This window comes from Pelecanus crispus, chromosome 2, assembly GCF_030463565.1.
Source record: "Pelecanus crispus isolate bPelCri1 chromosome 2, bPelCri1.pri, whole genome shotgun sequence".
NCBI lineage: Eukaryota > Metazoa > Chordata > Aves > Pelecaniformes > Pelecanidae > Pelecanus > Pelecanus crispus.
In genome coordinates, this window is record NC_134644.1 from 121,835,408 (window position 1) to 121,856,283 (window position 20,876).

The window sequence follows — 20,876 nt, forward strand, 5'->3', positions numbered from 1 at the left end:
TACCGAGACGTGAACTCTTTTTAATGGAGACACATTGTTGATCACAATTTATTTTGAAGTCATGAGATGCCAGCAACGGAACAGACTGAGTCAGCAGGTCAGGCTGGACAAATACTTGATTGTAGCCACGGTTGTTGGCTATGGGCAGCAGCACTGAGTTACGCAACAAGGCAGCGGTTTCTCTTCTACCTTCCTAACAAAACTGCCAGGTAAGGCAAAAGGATGGACAGCTATCAAACTGTGGTATAAACCATGCAAGAGTAACAAATGTGAGAATAGGTGTGTAATAAATACTTGATGACATCGGGGCAGGGAGGGCAGGCTTATTTAAAAAAAATTATCTTCTGCAAGACATTAAAGCTATTTTAAGTATTGTCACCACCACAGTGGGCAGTCCAGTCCAGTAGTGACTAATTGGTACATGGATCGGTTTTGAAACAATACCCCTCTTCACATGAAAAGGTTTGAACAGATTATTTATCCACTTGCTAAAGCTCTGGGGTTAAAGAAGTGATCAGTAATCAACATTTATTTCACACCTAGGCAGAATGACTAAAACTGAAGACTACTGTTCAGCTTCGTCTTCAATTACTTCAATTCTGCGAGGCCCGTAGAGTAGAACATAAGCTATATGCCAGTCTCCACCCCCAGATAACCTCAAAATATCTTCAGGTGTAACAATGCTGACTTTGTCATCATCAAATTTAATCCATTCATCTGCAAGAAAAACAAGATGATTATTTGTAATTTGGGTACATAAAATCTAAGCACACTTGACAGCCCCTTAAATGAAAGAAGCTGCGAAGGGTGGTTAACAGTGCTGTAATTTTTTTTTTTTTTTTTTTTACCTTGTTTCCTTTTAACCCAAGACACATAATGCCCAGAGGAACTTGATCTGCCTTGATGCGTTAGCACTGCCTGCAGGTCGTAATAGCCACAATTGTTAGAACCAATATCTGAAGGAAGAGGGAAAAAAAAGTTACATGAGTCTTAAATGAACAGTTTCACTGTTTTCAACAGCCATACTGCAGCACCGTAGCTGTGTGAAACCCCATTTACAGCACGGTTCTAAGTCATTTTTGAACTACAAGCAGTGGCTTTCAGCCAGGATAGCCCCTCAGGAAATGGGGAATGGTGTCCATTTGCATGACATAAATACGTATCCTGGGTGTAATGCAAATGCAGTAAGCTTAAGGCATTAAAATGATGACCTATGGTCACTAAACCTACTGGACAGGTTTGGCCAATACTTCCTTCAAACAGCAGCTGCTGTCTGCATTCAGGGCGAGCCACGAAACTGCACAGGCTGACGTGCTGGGCACGGGCTGACGTGCTGGGCACGGGCTGTACAGCAACACTGCTGAGAATAGCCAGGTACAGCAGGTCAGCCCGCTCTGCAGTCAAGTTCACTTACGCTATTCAATTCTGCAATGGAAAAAATTGGCTAATTCCAAACGTACCGAGAAGGGTGTTACAGTCCCCAACACACTATAACTGCATTTCTCAGCACTCCGGAATATCCTGTTTTCACTGTGCTCTTGAGCTAGTCAATGCAGTGCATCACACAGAAACCTCAGGAAGCACTGAATGCTAACACTTTGGATAAACAAGACCTCGAAAATAATTTCTGCACAGCGTCCTCAACATGAGAGTAAATGTTTAGGACATTCAAGCTCCAAGGCCCCCCCAAATTAGGCAACACTAGCACTACCACAGCAGTTTGGAAAGACCAATTTAAGTTTTTGTTTTGATTTCAGCTTTCTACCACCCACTGACAAGGAAACGTACAAAACAACTGCACATTACATGCAGATGTCTTTTGATGTGCACGTCTTCTATGTATCATTAACTTGACAAATGGATGACAATTATGTCTCTGACTATCTCAACAGCATTTTGACTCGCCTAATCTTTCCTTTCCTTACATTTCTGTCAGTTTCTGAAGCTTAATTTTCAAAGGCATTAAAAATAACCAGGGTTCTCAAAATATTCCCACCATCAGGTCCACTTAAAAATGAGTAAATGGAAAGTTACTTTAAAATAAATTTACTTCCCTGTACTCACCATCAGGAAAAGAAAATGGCTCATATTTAACTTCTTTCTGTGCACCATCACTTTTACTAGACTGAAGAACAGAATATGCTGAATTAATGGCAAATCGTTTTGAGAAAGCTTAGGCACAATCATATCAAATACCAACTCTCCATTCATTTAAAGATGTTTCTAAGCCTAAATATTTTTGTTCAACTCGAAACAAGTTCCATTACTGTATTTCTAGCTGGACATCCAAAAGCCTCATCTAAACAAGACCACTTCTTAAAGCAAGTATATAAGCATTTTAGCACATATTGCCTAGACTGTTCACCCACCAGATTTACAGGCTTGGAGCACGAAAACAATTCTGCCACTAAAGATTTTATTCCTTGTTAGGGACTTGCTAGCAGCAGAAGTGGCAACAAGAAAATACTGGAGACAGACTTTAAGTGCCAATACATTCTGTTTTAAAATGGCACTCTTTCCTTGCTCATAACTGTGTAAAAAGGGATGCAAGCCTTATTCAAATATTTAAATGAAACTGCCAGGAGTTAGGCCAGGAAAAGACTAGCAAACTTTAAAAAAACTGGCTAAAACACTACAGTTTTAGCTCATTTACTTCCTTTCGTCATTAAAGAAAGGGAAGTCAGTTTTAGAATATATAGACAGGGTAGGAGATTAAACCATTTACCAAGTTTTTAGAGTACAGCCTTTTAGCTCACTAGTATGCATATTCTAGATTTTATCAGTCAGATATGTAGCAGTCCCTTGTCCCTCTTTCCAGTGGTGAGCAGGAAATAGCTGCCTACACTCCACTGAACAAGTGACCTGCCAGCAAGCAATAATGTCTGAAGAGAATAATTTTGCATAATTCACAGAAAACCTTTAGGCGTAACACTGGTAAGCAGGAGCACTACATTTTAATACATTTCTAAATAAAAACATAAGCAATGTGTTTGTCTACAGCATTTAACGTTTCTCTTCAAGCAGTCATACCAAAGCAGATATTGTATTTTCATGAAAATACAAAAAAAAAAAAAAAAAAAAAACCACAACAAAACTAAAGCTCAATACCAAGGAGTTTGAATGCTAAATAAGAAAACAATATATTTAAGGAAGTCAAGTCTTCTCTAGTCCTTATTGGTACCCCAATTTCAGATGTATGACATATTTAATCAAAACATCTATGAAATTGCCAGAAGACTTACATTCTTTGGCTGTTGATTTACTTTTTTGTCTTCTAGATCTTTGAATTTTGATCGATAAGAAACCATTTTTTCCTGAAGGTCTGGTGTACACAGCTCATACACATCCAACATAAGAGGAAATTTAACATCCTAGGAAGTAAAAAGCATAAAGATTATTAGCATAATTTGGTACTCCACATTAAAGTGTTCTGCCATGGGAGGACAGCACTAAGTCCAATTAAATGTGACTCTCATCACATTTATGACAACTTGATCTCCTGAAATGTGGCTGACAGTATTGACATAAAGGGCTACAATACTTTCACAGAAGAAAGTCCGATTCAGTATAAACAATTGATCATAAATTACTACATTCTGTATAAATACTTAGATTCTTTATTATTAGCTGTCATACTTTCATACTACGGAAATACCTATGCAGGCCTAAGGAAAAAAAAATGCACGTAGAATGACTGTACACTTGCAAAACTGTCAACTTGTGTTACCCAAAGAATCTTCTAAAATAGTTAACATGTGCCTTCAATCTTTATTCCCTTGCTTGTCTTGTAAGGAACAGGCATCATTTATCATGATGCTCCCTGGACAGCCTAGGAGGTCTATCAGCCAAGGCCAATAGAAAGCAAAACTGGAACAGCTAGCTGTTTGCAGCTGGTTCTTGCATTTCTCAGTCAGAAAGCCAGACAATTAAAATAACTAATACAGGGAGTGTTTGTTAGCGTAAACATTTCTGATCAACTTTAGAACACTGTCCAGTGACTGAAAGCATGGCCCTCTCCTTAATTAAACACTCTCCTCTGAACCACTGGTGAAAAGAGACCAAAAAACATTTGTGTAATTCACAGAAAATCCACTTGTGTCCCTTACCTCCTTCCCCAGTCTATTTTGGTAGCATAGTTTGCCACACATCATCACAACTGGGAACGAAGCTACTTTGTACTTCAGCAAAGAAAACTGCACTGTTAGTATTTTAAAATGCAATTTAAAAGCAAACAATTCAGTAAACAGGCTTCAAGTATTAGTTGCCTACCTATAATAAAAAGTCATTGAAAAGCATAAAGAGGAATTAAACTTCAATATGCAGAAAACTTCCTCACCTTAAGAACTTTGGCATTCACAGATTCTTTCTCTTTGTAAAAAAATCTAACCATCTGAATGGTCAGGTACGCAGGCAAGCGACTAATTTTAGACTGTAAAAAAAAAATTAGAAAAAGCTATTACTTTAGATATTCACAGATCTTTTATACCTTAAACACTGCTCATCCTAAATTACAGGCTATTCTGGGAACATATTTATACACAAACACATAGGAATACAACAAGGCCTCCTATTTTGAAGCTCTGTATAGTAGCACACAAAGAAATAATTTTCAACTGGTCTTAAATTTCTTGGTAGTGTATATTCAGATGCTTTATAAACACACATCACATGCTGCTGCAGCGATAACTTTGTGTTTGGGGACAGAAAATTGACAACAGTTAAAAGAATCATAGAGAGCGCAATAAAAATACCACTTACAGATTTGATATAGAGTGCATTTCTCTGCAGTGTGGGAGAGAGTTTGGTGATTTCCTCCTGAAGACGCTGTTTAAAAAAAGAAAGGTAATAACACATACGTTCATCATAAAACACGGCTTAAAGAAAAACACAGCATGGATAAACAAGCCATCTACTAAATCTTATTCTGCCAATCTCTTCTGTTGCTATCAGCCATTACAATACACAGAATTTTGAAATTCCTTGGCAGAAAGACCATGCCCATTCATTTGTTCAGCTCCAGGCTCATTCCTGAGCCCTGACAACACTAAGTTTCTCTCTGCAGAAAATTTTATTCCACAAGAGTCGAACTTGCAACTTAAATATCTGGATTTGGTTACGAATGTAAAGGTTGGAACAGAACTAAAAGAAATCTGAAGTTTCTTGTGACAGGAATATTTGCACGTTTCTCAACTCTCAGTCTAAAGCAGAGTCGTATATAAGGAGCCAGCTGGTGATACTCTGCTTCCAGGGACTTTTCCAAATTCAGGGAAAGACTGACCTGGTTGTTAGTGTTGTGACTCTCTTGCTACAGGCAATCCAGCATAACAATTCTAGAAGGCCCTTTCTGGCCTGAAAGTGAGGTTTCTTTTTTCATAATCTTTATAATTTGTGAGCATTAACTATTTTATCTTACTTTCATTCTAAATTCTGTCAAAACAGAAAAAGCAGAAACAAAGATTATCTGAGAACCATGTGACTTGGTCCAGTCCTGTACAAACCAGATCTCTGCTTCTACCCCTGCTCTTATAGAAATACTCTGCAAGAGCAGTTACTACAACAAGGTTTTTCTAGTAGCTCCTCTCCTTGCTCCTTCAGATTCTCCAAAAACCCCTGAAAACTTAGACACATACAGATAAAAAGCACAGACTACTTTAAGAAGTCCTACTTAAATAAACAGTTTAAAGATTATATTGTGTCATGGAAGATGTAACACCCCCTTCAAATCTGCAAAATTAAATGCAGGCTTAATTGTTTGGTTTTTTTTTTTTTTTTCTTTTTCCCTTAGAACACAGCAACCAAAATACCACTCTATTTTAAACCTGACTTTTGGACTTTTTGGGAAACATTTACAGCATGCTTAAATCATGATACTGCTCAGTCTGGACTGTAAGTCAAACAAATAGTTTCAAATTACAAGTAACAAATTGGCTTGCACTTGGTTACCTCCATGGGGAAGACCACGTCAGGGTCAAGAAAACACTCTTGAATTCTGCTTTACATTAACACGCAATTAATTTTCACTTCCATCTTTTCATTGAACACCCCAAAAAAACTTGGAACCTTGTAAAGCTTGGACAGCAGATGTCAATTCCAAGTCACAGATTAAAAACACAGGTCATTTAGAATCTGAATTAAATAAAAGAAAGTTGTAATGGCTTACCAATTTTAGTCCTGTAAACAGATATTTCACTTCTTGATTGATAAAGCAGCTAAGCTGAAGCAGATTCTCCTTTCCTTTAGTTACTTCCTCTTCTTCAGCTTCTGTACATTTCATGCTTCACAAAATTAAGGAAAACCATCATGCACCAAGAGCTGAACTACTGCTCTGGTGAAAAGAACATGCTGAACAGCACGGTAACTTAAGATAATCCTGTGCTTGTGCATCAATAGTACTTTTACTTCTCATAGGATAAAAATGAAGATTTGAAACAGTCCTTCCTTCCAACCAATCTGTTCCTTTGTGTCCAATGACAAGTGGTAGCTGAGGCAGACAGCATACCAAAAAAAAGTAAAATAAGTTTTTAATCACCATTTAAGCCTATGAGGCCTGCTTTGTTCTTTCTTCCCTCCCCACAGGACACAGATGATACCAACTGGCTGCCAATACCAAGTCTTGAAGCCGTCCTGCAACATTATGCTCCGTTATTGTTTAGAATTAATAAAGTTCCATTCCTGCTGCTGGCCGGAATTCCTGTTTCTTTCAGCATGCACAGCCTCCTTGGCCTGCTTTTACCTGTCCTCTTCACTGAAATGAAGTCCATTTCTTCATTATTTTGTACACATTCTTCTAAGCTCTCTGTCCAGCCTCTTTTCGTACTTCTGCCACCAATCCTTTTCTCTCATACACCACTTCCTTCTCACGAGACTTTTCTGACTGCTCTGAATGCATCTATGCTACAAATGCTGCCATAATCACACTTTGAAGGCTTGCAACATGACTTTTCTACCAAGTCTCTTCCTCCTGCCATTAGCCTATGCATCATTCCTGTTAGCTACTCATTCTGCTCCTCCCAATTATTTCAGGGATAACAAAGATCACAGTACAGGGAAAGAGATGCATGACTCTTACCTTAAAAAAAGGCCTTTACTCTTCATTACTACCAAGCTATGAGATACAGTACCTCATCTAAGAGGATGCTTCCTTATTTCAGACAAGCAAAAGGCAGAGTATAATTATTTCTAAAAGTGGTGGCCAGTTTAATGATGCCAGGCTTTTGGGGTGGAGAAGTGGTAAAAAAGTAATACTTGGCATGAGATGTGTGCCCCACATGGTCTTTTTGTTCTTGCTATAAAAAAGCTACTAGAAAGTTGTCAGCTGCTTTAGTTTCTTACTCATCTAACAGCGTGCATCTAATTTATTTCTTAAGAAATCAATCAAGCTATCTTTTGTCCATGTTTAGTATGCCAAGTATATCAGCAACACTCCCTTAACAAGCCAAAAAAAGGCTATTTAGGAAGATAATTACTTTTACTTGGATAAAACATCTCAGCATCCTTGAAGTGGGTAACTGGCAATCTTCTCTGGGAAGGAAACCTGGTATTTAAATTCTGTGGGTTTTTCTGTAAATTTCCATTACCATTCTTCCTCCCCACATCATCCTCCCTCTCAAAGTATATCCAATCTTAATATTTAACTTCTGCATACTCCTGCAATATATCATTCCCTCTCTTTAACACACACCTTTACTTTCTATACTATTCTGAACAATGCTTTTCATCCTCCCTGCACTCAATTGCTAAAGTGTGAAATTATTATCATTCTTTATGTCTTGCCTTAGTCTTTAGGATACGCTGTTTCAAATTCAATGCTGAAGAACTGATCGATTAAACTCTTCTTTTTAGAAGCTGCTGCTGTAGCTCCAGAGTCTGTCTGTAAAACAAATTCTCTCATGTTGCAACTTTAAATAGCACATAAAGACAGTCGTCTTTACAGACAAAATAACCCCATTTATTAAATTCTTTGAAGCTTATTCCTTCACCTTTCTACAGGTACATTTGCTCCTAGTCAGTCAATCTCCTTACACTGTGTAAGTTTCCAAACAAACGCATTTATAGCATGCTGTTAAAGCCACCTCAAAGCGTACCAGCAAGCAAGATTTCAGTCAAAGCGTCACACCTCCCTGCCCCCCAACTTAAATCTGTCTTAAATTTTAGAGTCTATTAATTTTTGTTAAATTAATTAGATTTTATAATCTCAGATCTTTGCCTCTCCAGACTCTCCAGAAAGCAGTTTACAGAGAAAGAAGAGAGTCGGTCTGGTAAAGTCTTGGGAAAAACTTCAAGTAATTTCTTACCAGGTTGACTAAGCTAGTTGTCTGTTTGAAATAGCATTCCTGTAGCCAAGAATGCTGTAGCACACTTTTTTCAGGAAAAAAGTTCTTATATGCTAGATTCACAGGTTATCAGGGCCAGCTGCTGCATACTCACAGTCACCACTGCCCTGGTCCAACACATGCCTTACAAAGCCCAAAGGGAAAAGTATTCCTATAGTACACTCCATAGCACAGCTGACATGACATAGGTAGTGTTATGCTGATCAGACACATCAGAAAGCAATTTCACTTACTGGACTACAGACTCGTGTTCAAGAACTCACGAAACAGATAACCCTTAGCAAAAAAGTATGTGAATCACAAGTACAATATGATAAATCCTAACTCTGGTTAGAGTAAGACTACAATTACCTCCATAACCGTATCACCTTCTATGCCTTCCAGCTTCTGCTGTAGTACCCTCATCATCTGCACCCAGCACTCATTGGCATCCTAGGAAGGGAACAGAACATTAAATCTGACTAGTAGCATTATAATTTAGTAATATTAAACCGATCAATCTTTACACTATAAAACCAAATGTAAGGATTCCTTAAATAAGAATTTCTCCCTATTCCACCATACATTTTCAGAGCTAGCACTTGACATAACATTCAACTTCTCTACACAATACAAAAGCAAACACTTTACTGGGATAAATTATTTTCACAGGAGAAGGAAAGTTTTAAAATATTCTTGTTCTTAACTTCCAACATACTATAGCATTTTCAAACAATAAGCTAATAATCGGTCTTTACCTGTTGAAGGTACTGGCCTTGATCGCCTTTCTCTGCAAACTGTGGGAAGGCCATATGTAAAAACTGCAGGAGAATGATAGGTGGGATACTGGAGGAAGTTTTATCCATGGAATCAAACAAGTCTCTAAGGGCTTGAAGAAAAAGTAAGTGAATGCTTTCAGAAGTGGAAAAACAATTCAAACACGGGAGGAAGTTTAAAAAGAATAGTAAAACAGCAGCAACATTTAAAAACTGATCATTTAACGGTGTCCAACTGGATCTTTCCAAAGCAGGGCCAAATTTTCCAGGTGATATAACAGGTGCACCTAAGATCTCATTTGTGAACATGACTTTGCAAGCACAAAGATGACAATTCTAAGAGTTTGGCACACAGTGCCTTGTCTTTCCTGGTTGCTAACAGGAAAAAAACCAAAACGTTTTTGAGCAGTTAAGATTTCATTTGAAACACATCTGAGGAACAATGTTTTCACAAGAGGACTACACCTAGAGAAACGAGAAGGCATTCACAATCTATCCTCTAGAGCAGTTTAAGTTTCACCAACTACTGGGAAAAAAAACCTTTCATTTTTCCCAACTAAAATATCTAGAAAATACTCATGCTTAATTTAAGACCCAGGAGAACAAGTATGTGTATGCATACATGCAGACAGTTCATAACTATGTGCAATTCAATGAATGTTACTGATTGCATGACAATACACATGGCTTTCTTTTTTGCTCCAGACACACTACAATATATGTCTTATCTACCCAGGTTACAGCATTTTAAATCCACAAATCACTTCAGAGACACCTGTTAATCCTCACAACAACCCTGTGAGGTAGGCAACTGTCTGCATGGTCACTAATTTACAAGTGGAAAGACTAATCAATGATACTCTTGACTAAGTGAATATAGGCAAGATTACACGGAACCAAGGTCAGTTGCTTCCTCTCTTTAAAAAATATCTTCACTGACCTTGATAAGAGGGACAACTGATATGACACAGCAATTAAAAAAAATGCCATAAGTGTCATGCAGGAGTTCTTGACCAGCTCAGCACCAAAGAATTAACTATGAATTACTTAAACTATTAAGATTCCTAAAAAGCAGAGCTGTCACCTTGAAAAGAAAACACGGGACACGAAGTAAAGGCAGTGAAAAGGGGAGGGGCAGGCATGGTTGTACAGAGTAACCATTGAACTTACCACCCCAAAATTCGATCAGCAGGCATACCCACAAACTGGACCTTTCCTTCCTTATATTGTTTTGTTTTTCCTTAAATGGACTGGTAGAAGTCCCAGTGTCCTGGCCCAGCATCTTAGTGGGGCAATGAAATAGAGTAAAAAAAGAAAAAGTGGACAAGTAGTACCCTTGTTCAAGTGTAAGGGGTCTAACTAGAGTTCTAGTTAGAACTTGGAGATAGGGGGCCATCGTGAGCTCCCACATTGTGAGCACCCAGATCACCACAACAAAGAGTAACTTCCCTTTTGAAGGCTCTACTTTCTATTTCAGTTGTGAAATCTGGATCTTTAGGGTAAAGTCTAAGACCACTGGTAAAGCATCAGCTACCACCTTAACAATAATGCTCAGCTAATAGACCATAGGAAAAAATATCAATGAAATACGTATTCTAGGAGCATGGTGTTAGCCTACCATTAAGTGAAACAAAGAACTGTACACCAAAATATTTCTACACAAAATGATCAAATCATGGATGGAGTCTGCTTTAGGAAGTTCCAATTACTTTATGCCTACATGCAAAACAGTTAAGAAATACCAATCATTTCTATCTAAGCCTAGATCACACTTGAATATATTTTTCCTAGCGTGCAGCTAGGTAATATGCAGAGGTATATGCTTTGCAGCCACGGTCAGATATTAATGACAGAGCAAAATGAATCCTCCAGTGCTAGCAGATCTGAAATTCCTAAGGCATACGCGCTAAAGGAAAATTGCAGAGCTCAAACTGCAATTTTCATCTGCAGTTCGCAGGAAATCACGCACTAGCCTGAAACCCTGTGTTCTACTCTAAACACCAACCTGCAGTAATGTATTGAGCAGAGGCCATTTCTCCAGAAGCTCTTAAGGCACCACCATACCTAAAAGAGAAGAAAAATAATCAAGAAGAGCAGTCAGGTTTTTAAACCATAAAGCAGGCAGCAGATAGATATATTTAAATGTATCAAAAGATATCAATCACCTATAACAGAAGTAACTGAAGATAAGATTTACTCACACTCACCTCAAAGTGTCAGTTATTTTGCAAGCACTGCATGGAAGCAAGGAAAACTGGCATCCTTGACACACTAAATAAATGCAGGCTGAGAGGTCTGGATACATCACTGCTGCTTCCCTAATCCGTTTGCCTCAAAGACCCAATCTATTTTTAAAGAAACTGAGAAAAAGTCTGAATAGGAGCTACCCCATTTCTGAAACATTTGCCACAGCTTCTTCAGATACATGGAAAAAACCACCTTCAGGGATAGATGGCAGATAAAATGCACAGAGATGGAGGGCAGGCTTGCTTCCTCCCTCCACAGCAGAAACAAAACAGCAAGAGGTGAGACTTTTTTCTTGGCGAGATATTTCCTACCCTGAAAAAGTATGCGAGTCCACCCGTGTTACTTGAACTTACCACTCCTCTTTGAACAATTTCTTAATTTACCAGCTGCATGAGAAACAGATGGCCTCCTCAAAGCAATAAGCCTTCAAGCAAAAGGAGGGTCTCATGCATTCTTTAATCTCAGACTGAACTTTAAAAATTCTGTCCATTGCTAGATGATGAGCAGGGTACTTCCCCCCCGACATGCTAGAAAACAGGGAGTACCCTTGCAGAGATCAACAGAGCAGCTGGTGAGAAATGAAGCTGTAATTGTAAGCTTTCCTTTCACCTCTCCCCCACTGCCATATACCCTTCCATGTTGTCATCAAGCAGGGAAGGCCAAATAAAGGCTGCCTGTGAATCTGACTTCCCACAGACAATAAGGCCACATCTTGTATTGCAGTCTGCCAGTTTTATAGGGTACATTTTGACATTTGGTATGTTACATTTGTCAAATACTCTGATTCAGTGCAGTAACTCAAGAGTCCTTTACATGGAAATAAACAGACTTTCCCAAAATGACAGCACTGAAAGACAAGAAAAACCTTTAAAACAGAGTTTCTGTATTTCACAAATAGTTTCCAGCACAAAATAATTACGGTTCACCTGCTAACAGAATGAAGAAAAAATTGTACGTACTTAAATAACCAGTGTTTACAGTAATCTAGAATATCCAGTTGTGTACCAAGGTATCAAGAAAGCAGTGCTATTTTAAAGGAATTAACCCTAAGATGGCAATGCTCTACCTAATCCTCACGTATTTTAAATACTGATTATTTTCTCATTGTAATTCATCTGTATTCTTTTTTCCTCTGACCTCCATAATTTTCTAGTTTCTTGTAGATTCCTCACAAAAAAAATGGGCATTTTCACATTTCAGTCCAGAATAACAAATAAAAAAAAGAAAAATTCAGAAAATTTATTCTACAGTCAGAATGAATGAAACGAATTCCATAAGGATACATCTTCTGTTCCCTACACAGCCACATGACAGTAACTTCAGCTTATTCCAGTTTGCCGCCACACTAACACCTATGGTCCTATCTCAGAGCTTCCAAGTACCAAATGTTGGTAACGTCAGAATTGCATAGCTGAAAACACTTTATGCAATAAAACCATTAAAAAAAAAATTCCTCAAAGGAACAGGACTCCCGTACGATTCTTCTGTACAGAACAAGACCATACAAACTAACACAGAAAACAGGGTTAGGAGTTCAACACCTTCTTCAAGCATTTTAAACAAGTCTTGATAGGAACTAATTTTTAGCTAGGCAAAACACATTCTCTCCACTAAAAGCCAGTTCCAACAAATACATAGTCTTACGTTCTTTAAAAAGTACAGACTAACACGGCCATGGGATAAACGTTAATCGATCATCATGCTAATCCTGAATAGATTTAAAGAATAACAGATTGTTATGATAATCCATACCAGTATTAAGATGACCACTGCACAAAACACCTATTTCTTAAGCCAAAGAAAACATTTTAGTCATGGTACTTTTGTACTGAATCCTACCTTTTAAGGGCCTCTTTCACTTCTGGCACTGAGCGGATACACTGAACCGTAGCATTCATGTAGCAAGTGTTGCCAAGGTTTGTCAATCCACATGGTAATTCCATCTACCAAAAAATTTACAAGGGTGCTTGAAGGTCAGAGAGATGTGCAACCATTTTTGTATAAATGCTGTAATTTGACATCAACTTCTAAGAAAAGGAATGACCAGAGATGCGTAAAACCTGGAATATTCCATCAAACTTTATGAGGTTTTCCAGATCCATTTTCTGATTATATTAATCATTTCACCATTCGGTGCTTTTAGAGGACATTCAGGAATGCTTTGGGTTTTTTTTCTGTGCATGTTTGGTTTAATGAACATATTCTTCAAGCAGGCAGTTATTCAGAAAGTCCAATTATAATCTCACTTGAGTTTTGCCCTTAAAATTCTATTTCCAGAAATTTCCACATGAATACATTTGTACAAAACACTGATGTTTTAATTAAAATCAGTTTTCAGTAAAACTCTGAGTGTGATGAAGTTCATAGTTAGAAACAAAAGCATTATTTAAACTCCTCTCCAGAAGTCTGCAACAGATCATTAATTTGATGCTTTCAGACAATTTGTGAATTTCTGAAGTTTTGACAAATGTGAAGGTCAACTAATAATTAAACTAACCAGTTTCAGAAACAACTATAAATCACAATATAATAGCATTTTTTTTTCTTTTAAATCCTGCATATTTGAGTAGTTGTCAGGGAAAAGCACGTATTTTAATGAAACTGAAGTAGTACTGCATACCAATACCACTTAATTATTTTAGAAAGAGAGAATTCATTTAGCTGTGTATTCCATTTTTAATGACTACATGCAGTACAGACAATTGAATTTTGATGTGTAACAAAATTTGAATCAGAGAAATGCCATGTGACCAGCTTTTTCAAAATGTTATCTGACACTGAATTATGTCCTTGTTTGCCTCTCCATTGTCTCAGAGTCTGTGTATAATAGGGTTAGTCTCAAAAATACATAAATATCCTTCACCTGCTGGTGCCCTTGAAAACATTCAATACTGAAGCACAAAACCAGTCCCAAGCTACAGATCCGTTTCATACAGACATGCATAAAAGTATTGCAGTTCTGCATGCAGAGTTGACAACAGTCATGCAACTGTTTTAAGTATGACAGTGAGCTCCTAGTTCAAATGACTGATGAGAAAATTAAGCCTTTCAAATTGTAAAAAAGGAAACAAACAGAAGTGACTTCATTAAAAAAAAAAATTAATTATGCTCTCCCAGACTCTACTCCCATAAAGGAAAACATATAATCTATTCCACTAATGTCAAACTTATTTTCATTTTTCAGAAAGAAGAGTTCACCTAATGCTACTAACAAGGACAAACAAAACCCCAAACACACCCTACCCCAAACAAACCCTAGTCTTCCTTCACAGATATGAAGGAGGCAGGAAGCAATTTTGCACATCTAAGAGCCCTTATTCAGGCAAAGTTCAGGACACCAATACAGCAAGGGCAATACAATTTTGTCTTAAAAAACATCAGCAATGCTGTTTTTAGGAAACTTACTAAGCTGCCTGCTTAAAGAAAAAACAGCACTAGTTATACGACTTTTAAATTAAATTCCAGACTTCTCATCCCTGCTACCAGTTGGGTCATCAACGTAAATTTGCATTTCTTTGAGAAGCTATAAATGCTAAACAGGCATTACAGTTTCAAAATCCACTTTTAAGCAACTGCAAGTATTTAACAACTTGCCATTATTCAAACATTTACAAGAAAACAAAGTTTGAAATATGCTTACAGCTGAAGCCAACTGCTCCTCTGTCATGTCTTCTACAAAGACGGGTCGAGCAATTGGCTCTTCTGGAAGTGCATCTGCAGAACCCATCATTAATAAGGTCATCCCCTTGAAACACAGTAAAAATAGTAATAAATATTTAAGGGCAGTTATTTCTGCTTAAAAAAAAAAATCATTAAGCTCTTGACATATTTCAGCTATTTCCCCCAAAATAAACACAATCTTTCTCTTAGTTTACAGAGCTGATATGGCACTGTTGTTTCTTAAGGGTATACCTCAACTTCCTCATTATATAGAAAGTACTTATTGAGAACAATTCAACAGCATTACCCACGCTAGATGTTTCCACTGAGCCTGGTGAGCTTGCCAGCAGCTGACAACACAAGATGCCAATCAGGACTAAATTTAACATTCATGGAATATCCCAATGTGAAGCGTTCAGAAAAGCCCCCTTCCTGATGGACCACTAGGGATCAAGCATCTTCAACACTTCAGTGTCAATATACCTCTTTCTTAAGTCTTAGAAAACACCTTGGAACCAAGGATAACGAGCAGCTAAATTCCGATCTGAAAGAATGTTTGAGCTTCTCAATCAAAAAAGTCTCAAGTTCTCAAATTCAGAATTCTCTAAACAACAACAAAAACATCCCTCATCTTCAGCCTCGAATCTGGGGAAACACTTCAGACAGATGTGGGTAATAATGAGGACCACAGCTCTGAGTTTGGAATTGGTTTTTTCACCTGAAAAGCAAGCAGGAACGGGAAGTGCCATCCTTTGGTCTGGCAAGTTTTGAGGACATTAAACTAACTGAAAAGTGAAAAATAACCAAAATGACCCCATCAGTTTAGAAATAATGACTAACATACAAAGGGAAAAAAAAAAAAAACCAAACCAAAAAACAATCAAGTTACCATGCTTGCTGACTAGCATAAGGAAAAGGAGTTTTTCAGCATTCAACAGGAGTACATCTACACAGTAAGATCTATCAAAGGGGGAGAAAATGGCTATCTGGGGCCTTGAAAAAACACAGTGCTAAGGAAAAGGATGGACAACAGAATGGAAAGAAACTGCTTTGACAGTGTAAATAAATCCCTAGAACTTGTACATAGCATTATTAAAATTAATAAAGGCAGCTATTAGTGTAACAGTATGCAGAAAAGGAGAAGTCTATTATGTACTGGTTTTTTTGCTGAATGACTTTGCTACAAAAGCTGCAGCTACAGGCTGCTAATAGATACTTGTGAACTAATTACAAGGGTAAGAGTAACACTACCTAATTCAATCTGCTCAGCGAAGAACTGGAGTAAAACCTGTACCAAAGAGATGTTACAAGACACCTACAGAAACGAAATGACCAAAAAAACACAAACAAAAATCTTTGGGATTCCCTGTTACAATATTATATAGGTAAGAAACACAAATACATTCACTTTTTGTTTTCTTGTTGAACTAGTAAAAGGTATGAATAACCATTACTAACAGCTTTGTTTTTAAACAGCAGCTACTTAGTACAGGATAACAAATTTCAGCAGGTTGCTAAAAAAGGAAATAGGCAGAGCTGTAACTTCAGCATTTGTAATGCAACAATTTTCCATGCTGGGGACGTACAAGCACAACGGACTGCAGACAGCACCCAGATTCACAAGCTCTCTCTAAATAACATCACTTATTATTATGGTCACAGATAGACAACACAGAAGGACCACTGGTCTGACCCAGAACATTTCTTGTAAGAAAGAAATCTATATTCCCAAGTACTTCAGGAAGATGGCATAATTTCCCTACTGATGCCAGAAAAGGTTTTTTACAAATCCACGGTGAGAACTTTGTAAGAACACTTAGGTATGACAACTGTAAAATTATTTTTCATCAACAGGAACAGCAAGAACTTTAAATCTTTCTTTAAATGCCAAAATAAAAATCAAACTAGTAAAATTTAGTTTTTCCTCAGAACTTACATTCTTTATTTTTAGGTTCCCCCAGTCATCATCCTGTATTTGAAATGAAGTAAAAGACAAGTTAATTATCTTGCAGCAAAAGACAAGCAAGTATTTTCATTAATATTAATCACATATTTCTAAATACACAACTGAGTTTCATCCAAGAGTCCACAATATTTACTATTTACACATCATCGAGTCTTGTCTGACCAAAATAAAAAGCAGCCAAGTCGTCTTTTCAATAAGGTTCTTCATCTGTTGTTCAACACTGCTTAGATGTAAACAACCACATTAGACCAATAAGTCTCCAGCAAGGAAGTGCCAGAGAAACTTTTCTTAAACAAGCTAAAAGGCAAAAAGTTGTATTCAGATTCTGAACATTAAAAAGGAATAGAAAAAACCCACCAAGCAGAGTAGCATTTGGCATAAAAGAGTAAAGAAGTGTTTTAAAACAGCAGTGTACCTCCCAACCATTTAGCAACAAACTTTTGCCAGTATTTTCTAGTAGTAGCCAATGAATCACACAGAATTATTTCTGGAAAGTGTAGTCAGTTTAATACATACAATGAAAGACCTTCTGGAGGAACACTTGGAAACATGGTCATTGCTCATGATGTTATAATGTAATAAAGTTAGAAACAATATAAAAAAAATCCAGAGACTTCTACCTTCAGAGTTCCTCCTTTAACCATAACCTTCTGCCTAGCTGGCTGAACTCCAGTCAGTGCAAACAACTGGGCTTTGAAGACCATTGGAGGTTCGTCAGTGTTAAGCTCCACGCCATCGAATTTCTCTTTTCCCCATTTCACGTTAACTGCAAACAAAATGTTTTGAAACTAGATTATTTCCTAATATACAAGAATGTAATTACCAAGATTAACCCAGTATTTCAAATTCCAGGCTTTATACCATCTCAAAACATTCAGTTTTTAACTCTAAAACTTGTCAATAGTCAAGCCAAGGGACACCTTTTCTACACGGTGTCTCAGCCATCCGAACATACTATTTCCAACAAGTCTAAAAATATCCTACAAAACAACTGTAAGCTACATATATACTGAGAAACTTTGCAAGCAATAAATGTGTATAACAGCATCAGAAATTCTTTGGGCAAATCTTCACAAAAGCTGCTCGAAAGCAACTCTCCCAATCTCTTGGCGCTCTTCACTGCAAACAAATTTCTGAAGGAAGTTCAGACGTGCAATTCCAGTTCAGTTTTCCATAGCATTTCCATTCTCCTTCAATGGCAATACCATGTTCTTTAAAAGCAAAGCAACTGTTCCACAGCCATAGTTTTGGCTACCAGTATCATTCACGTGGAGCTATGTGAGGAGCTAAGTGTGAGTCAAGACAAGACCCATAAAATAGCACACCTCCCGCTTCCTTTCAATGGAAGGTTAACCTCACAGCGCCATTTACAACACCATTACTGCTCCCCTCCTGAATTTTGACAGTGTTCACAGAAACAATGTACGTGTGTGCAAATACAGACAACAGCCTATCACAGGTTGCAACTCCAGAAGCCCTGACCCCAGTAAAGATGCAGGACTGGAATTAAGAAGCTAAGTGAAATTTGGTCATGCAAAATGTAGCTCTTGATGCTGGAAATGGGATCACCAGCAGAAACATTAGGCAGAACAACACAAAGGCACATTAACTTCACTTTGGTAAAGTTAGTACTAACCAAGAGCAGACAAAAATGCCTGGAATAAACTATGTTTCTAAAGAACGGTTACACATCTTTGATCACTTCCAATCACTATCATAGGTACACAAGGCTACTTTAGCAAGCTGCAGTTTTGCTGAAAATCCGCAAATTATAGCACACAGTAATATCCTATGTGCACAGTCAGTGGCTGAAATACCATACTTTAAGAAAGCTATATCCTTCCTTCTAGCTGTGCTTTGGTTTTAAGTAAATATACTACAGCAACTCAAGGTTTTTTCCAAACACAAAACTCTTAGAAGTTGTGATTTAAAAAAAAACCTTCCAAGAAGGTTCAGATTTCAGATGTGTGCAGTGCTTGTGATGGCTACTAAGGAAGAATAACCAAAACTTAGTCTAAATTAGCCTACAAAGCAACTCAAATGACTGGCTTTTCATTATTTCTAGCAGAAAATACCCCCTGATTTGCCCAACCATCTGATTTTTTTTAAAAACACATTTATTATTTTGCATATTTAAGACCTACCAAGCACAAGTCTTTCCCCATTTTCCAGGAAGACAACCCATTCAGTCACTGAACAAGTCAGCTGCACACAGCCTTTTAAGTTTCGCATTTTTGAACAGTCATGCATCCACTGCTAAATACGCAGAAGAGTTACCAATTATTAATCTGTAGTGTCACCGGTTTTGACAACTCAGCACTCAAAAGGAGGAAACGGAACAGCATGAGCGTCTTTTCTTCAGAGATCACAATTGAAATTTCCACCAAAAATTTCCAAACTAAAGGAGAAAATTGTTAATTTGAAAACAATGGTAAATGAAGAAAAAAGGATGTATTTGCCCCACTGAACAGAATACACAGCTTATACAGATGTGCTAGGGTCAGAAAAAGTCCTGTTACACTGACATCAGGATCCCAGTTTGCCAGCCACAATAAAATAACAGAGAAACAGGGACACAACTGTGTAGTAAGACCTTCTGCAATCTGTTCCTCATGTACTAAAAAAGCCCCAAGAGGCCAGACCTGTGAAACATAAACAAGAGAGTAACTGGTCCTAGAAGCATCACTGGAGGTTTTGCTTTTGCAGTCTTCACTAGAAACTTTCCTTCACAGCAAGGAGGGCAAGAGGGATGCGATGTAATTTAAGAAAATTAACTCCTCTGGTTTTAATTAGGAAACAATGGATTTAAAAGAGCAGAGGCAGATGCACCTAAATGAATTTGGAGGCGCGGATGCAGAATCACGGCTCGCCTGACAGACAGCAGCACTCATCGTAGTACAAACCAAAAATAAACTAAGAAAGGGCAAGGCCGAGGCACGATCGCACGCGATACGCGTACGACACCCGTTCGCACGACCGAGCCTCGCCGAAAGGGCCCTCCCGGCCATCAACGGCGCTCGCCGCTCGCCCCTCGCCCCAGCCGGGCCAGGCCAACACTTCCTCCTCAGGCGGCGAGGCCGCCTCCCGGGCCGGGCCGCTCGTCCCGGGGAGCTGCCGTCGCCGGGCTCGGGGGCAGGACGGCAGGGCCGCCGGAGGAGCCTCCTCCCGTCGCCGCCGCCGCCGCCGCCGCCGCCCCTCGGGAGGCGCCGCCCGCCTCCCCCCGCGCGCCGGCGGGAAGGGCCTGGCTGGGGGCGGCGGGGCCGCCGAGGAGAGTTCGCCGTGAGGCAACGGCACCCGCCGCCGCAGGCGCTGCCCCCGCGCCCCACGCTGCGGAGGGCCGCGGGCCGGGCCGGGCCGGGCGGCGGCGGCGGGGCCGACTCACCTGAGAAGAGCGGCATGGCGGAGGGGGCGGGCGGCGCGCCGTGTCCTGGGAGGGCGCGGTGGCGGCGGGGAGGTGAAAGGGCGGCAGGAAGCGGCGTTGGTGGGGAGCGGCGTTAGCGGGGCGGGAGCGAGCGGGCGGGCGGGCGATGGCGGCAGCGGCGGCTCCGGCGCGTCCCTCCCTCCCTCGGGGTCTCATTCAAACCGGCCCCTCAGGATGACGCTGCAAGCGGGGCCCGCTCTCCGGAAGCGGGGCGGGCTGCGCGCGCAGCGCCGGAAGGGCGGGGCGGGGCGGCGGCAGCCGCGCGCCCGGCGGGCGGTGAGGGGAGGGGGCTCGTGCGTGCGCGGCCGGTAACGGCTGCTCGGTGGAGCAACGGCCGCAGCGGCCGGCTCTGGGGCAGGGCGGGCGGGCAGGCAGGCGCTGCCCTTCGGATCGGAGAAGGGAAACTTGCTGCGGCTGTGGGCTTGTCCGCGGGCACCGGTGGTTTCTCGGGAGGGAGCGGCGCACAGGAAGGCGTGACCGAATAGCGGACTTCT

General features: G+C 39.6%; 1 protein-coding gene across 7 annotated transcripts; it reads right to left on the bottom strand.

Moving 5' to 3' along the window:
• On the bottom strand, nucleotides 1-20,380 carry USP14 (ubiquitin specific peptidase 14). 7 transcript variants are annotated; one of them, XM_075706483.1, is made up of 16 exons: nucleotides 20,344-20,380; nucleotides 17,582-17,727; nucleotides 16,932-16,964; nucleotides 14,976-15,080; nucleotides 13,175-13,278; nucleotides 11,094-11,152; nucleotides 9,071-9,201; nucleotides 8,685-8,765; nucleotides 7,791-7,870; nucleotides 6,161-6,275; nucleotides 4,759-4,824; nucleotides 4,337-4,429; nucleotides 3,243-3,371; nucleotides 2,065-2,125; nucleotides 849-956; nucleotides 1-717 (listed from the first exon to the last, which is right to left on the bottom strand). In XM_075706483.1, exons 1-16 carry the CDS (start codon nucleotides 20,357-20,359, stop codon nucleotides 566-568), a joined length of 1,479 nt encoding a protein of 492 aa, XP_075562598.1. In that variant the 5' UTR covers nucleotides 20,360-20,380; the 3' UTR covers nucleotides 1-565. The 7 variants fall into 7 exon arrangements, with proteins under 7 accessions (XP_075562598.1, XP_075562597.1, XP_075562599.1 ...); XM_075706482.1 differs by having other exon boundaries at nucleotides 8,679-8,765; XM_075706484.1 differs by lacking the exon at nucleotides 20,344-20,380 and adding an exon at nucleotides 19,239-19,319 and having other exon boundaries at nucleotides 8,679-8,765.
• Between the last annotated feature and the right edge of the window lie 496 nt (nucleotides 20,381-20,876).

Coding starts and splice junctions, on each gene's coding strand:
- USP14 (XM_075706479.1), bottom strand. CDS start 19,211: ATGCATGACTGTTCAAAAATGCGAAACTTAAAAGGCTGTGTGCAGCTG. Junction 9,202..11,093: donor TGCTCAATACATTACTGCAG/GTTGGTGTTTAG, acceptor TTTTTCTTCAAG/CCCTTAGAGACTTGTTTGAT. Junction 6,276..7,790: donor AGCATTGAATTTGAAACAGC/GTATCCTAAAGA, acceptor AATTTTGTGAAG/CATGAAATGTACAGAAGCTG.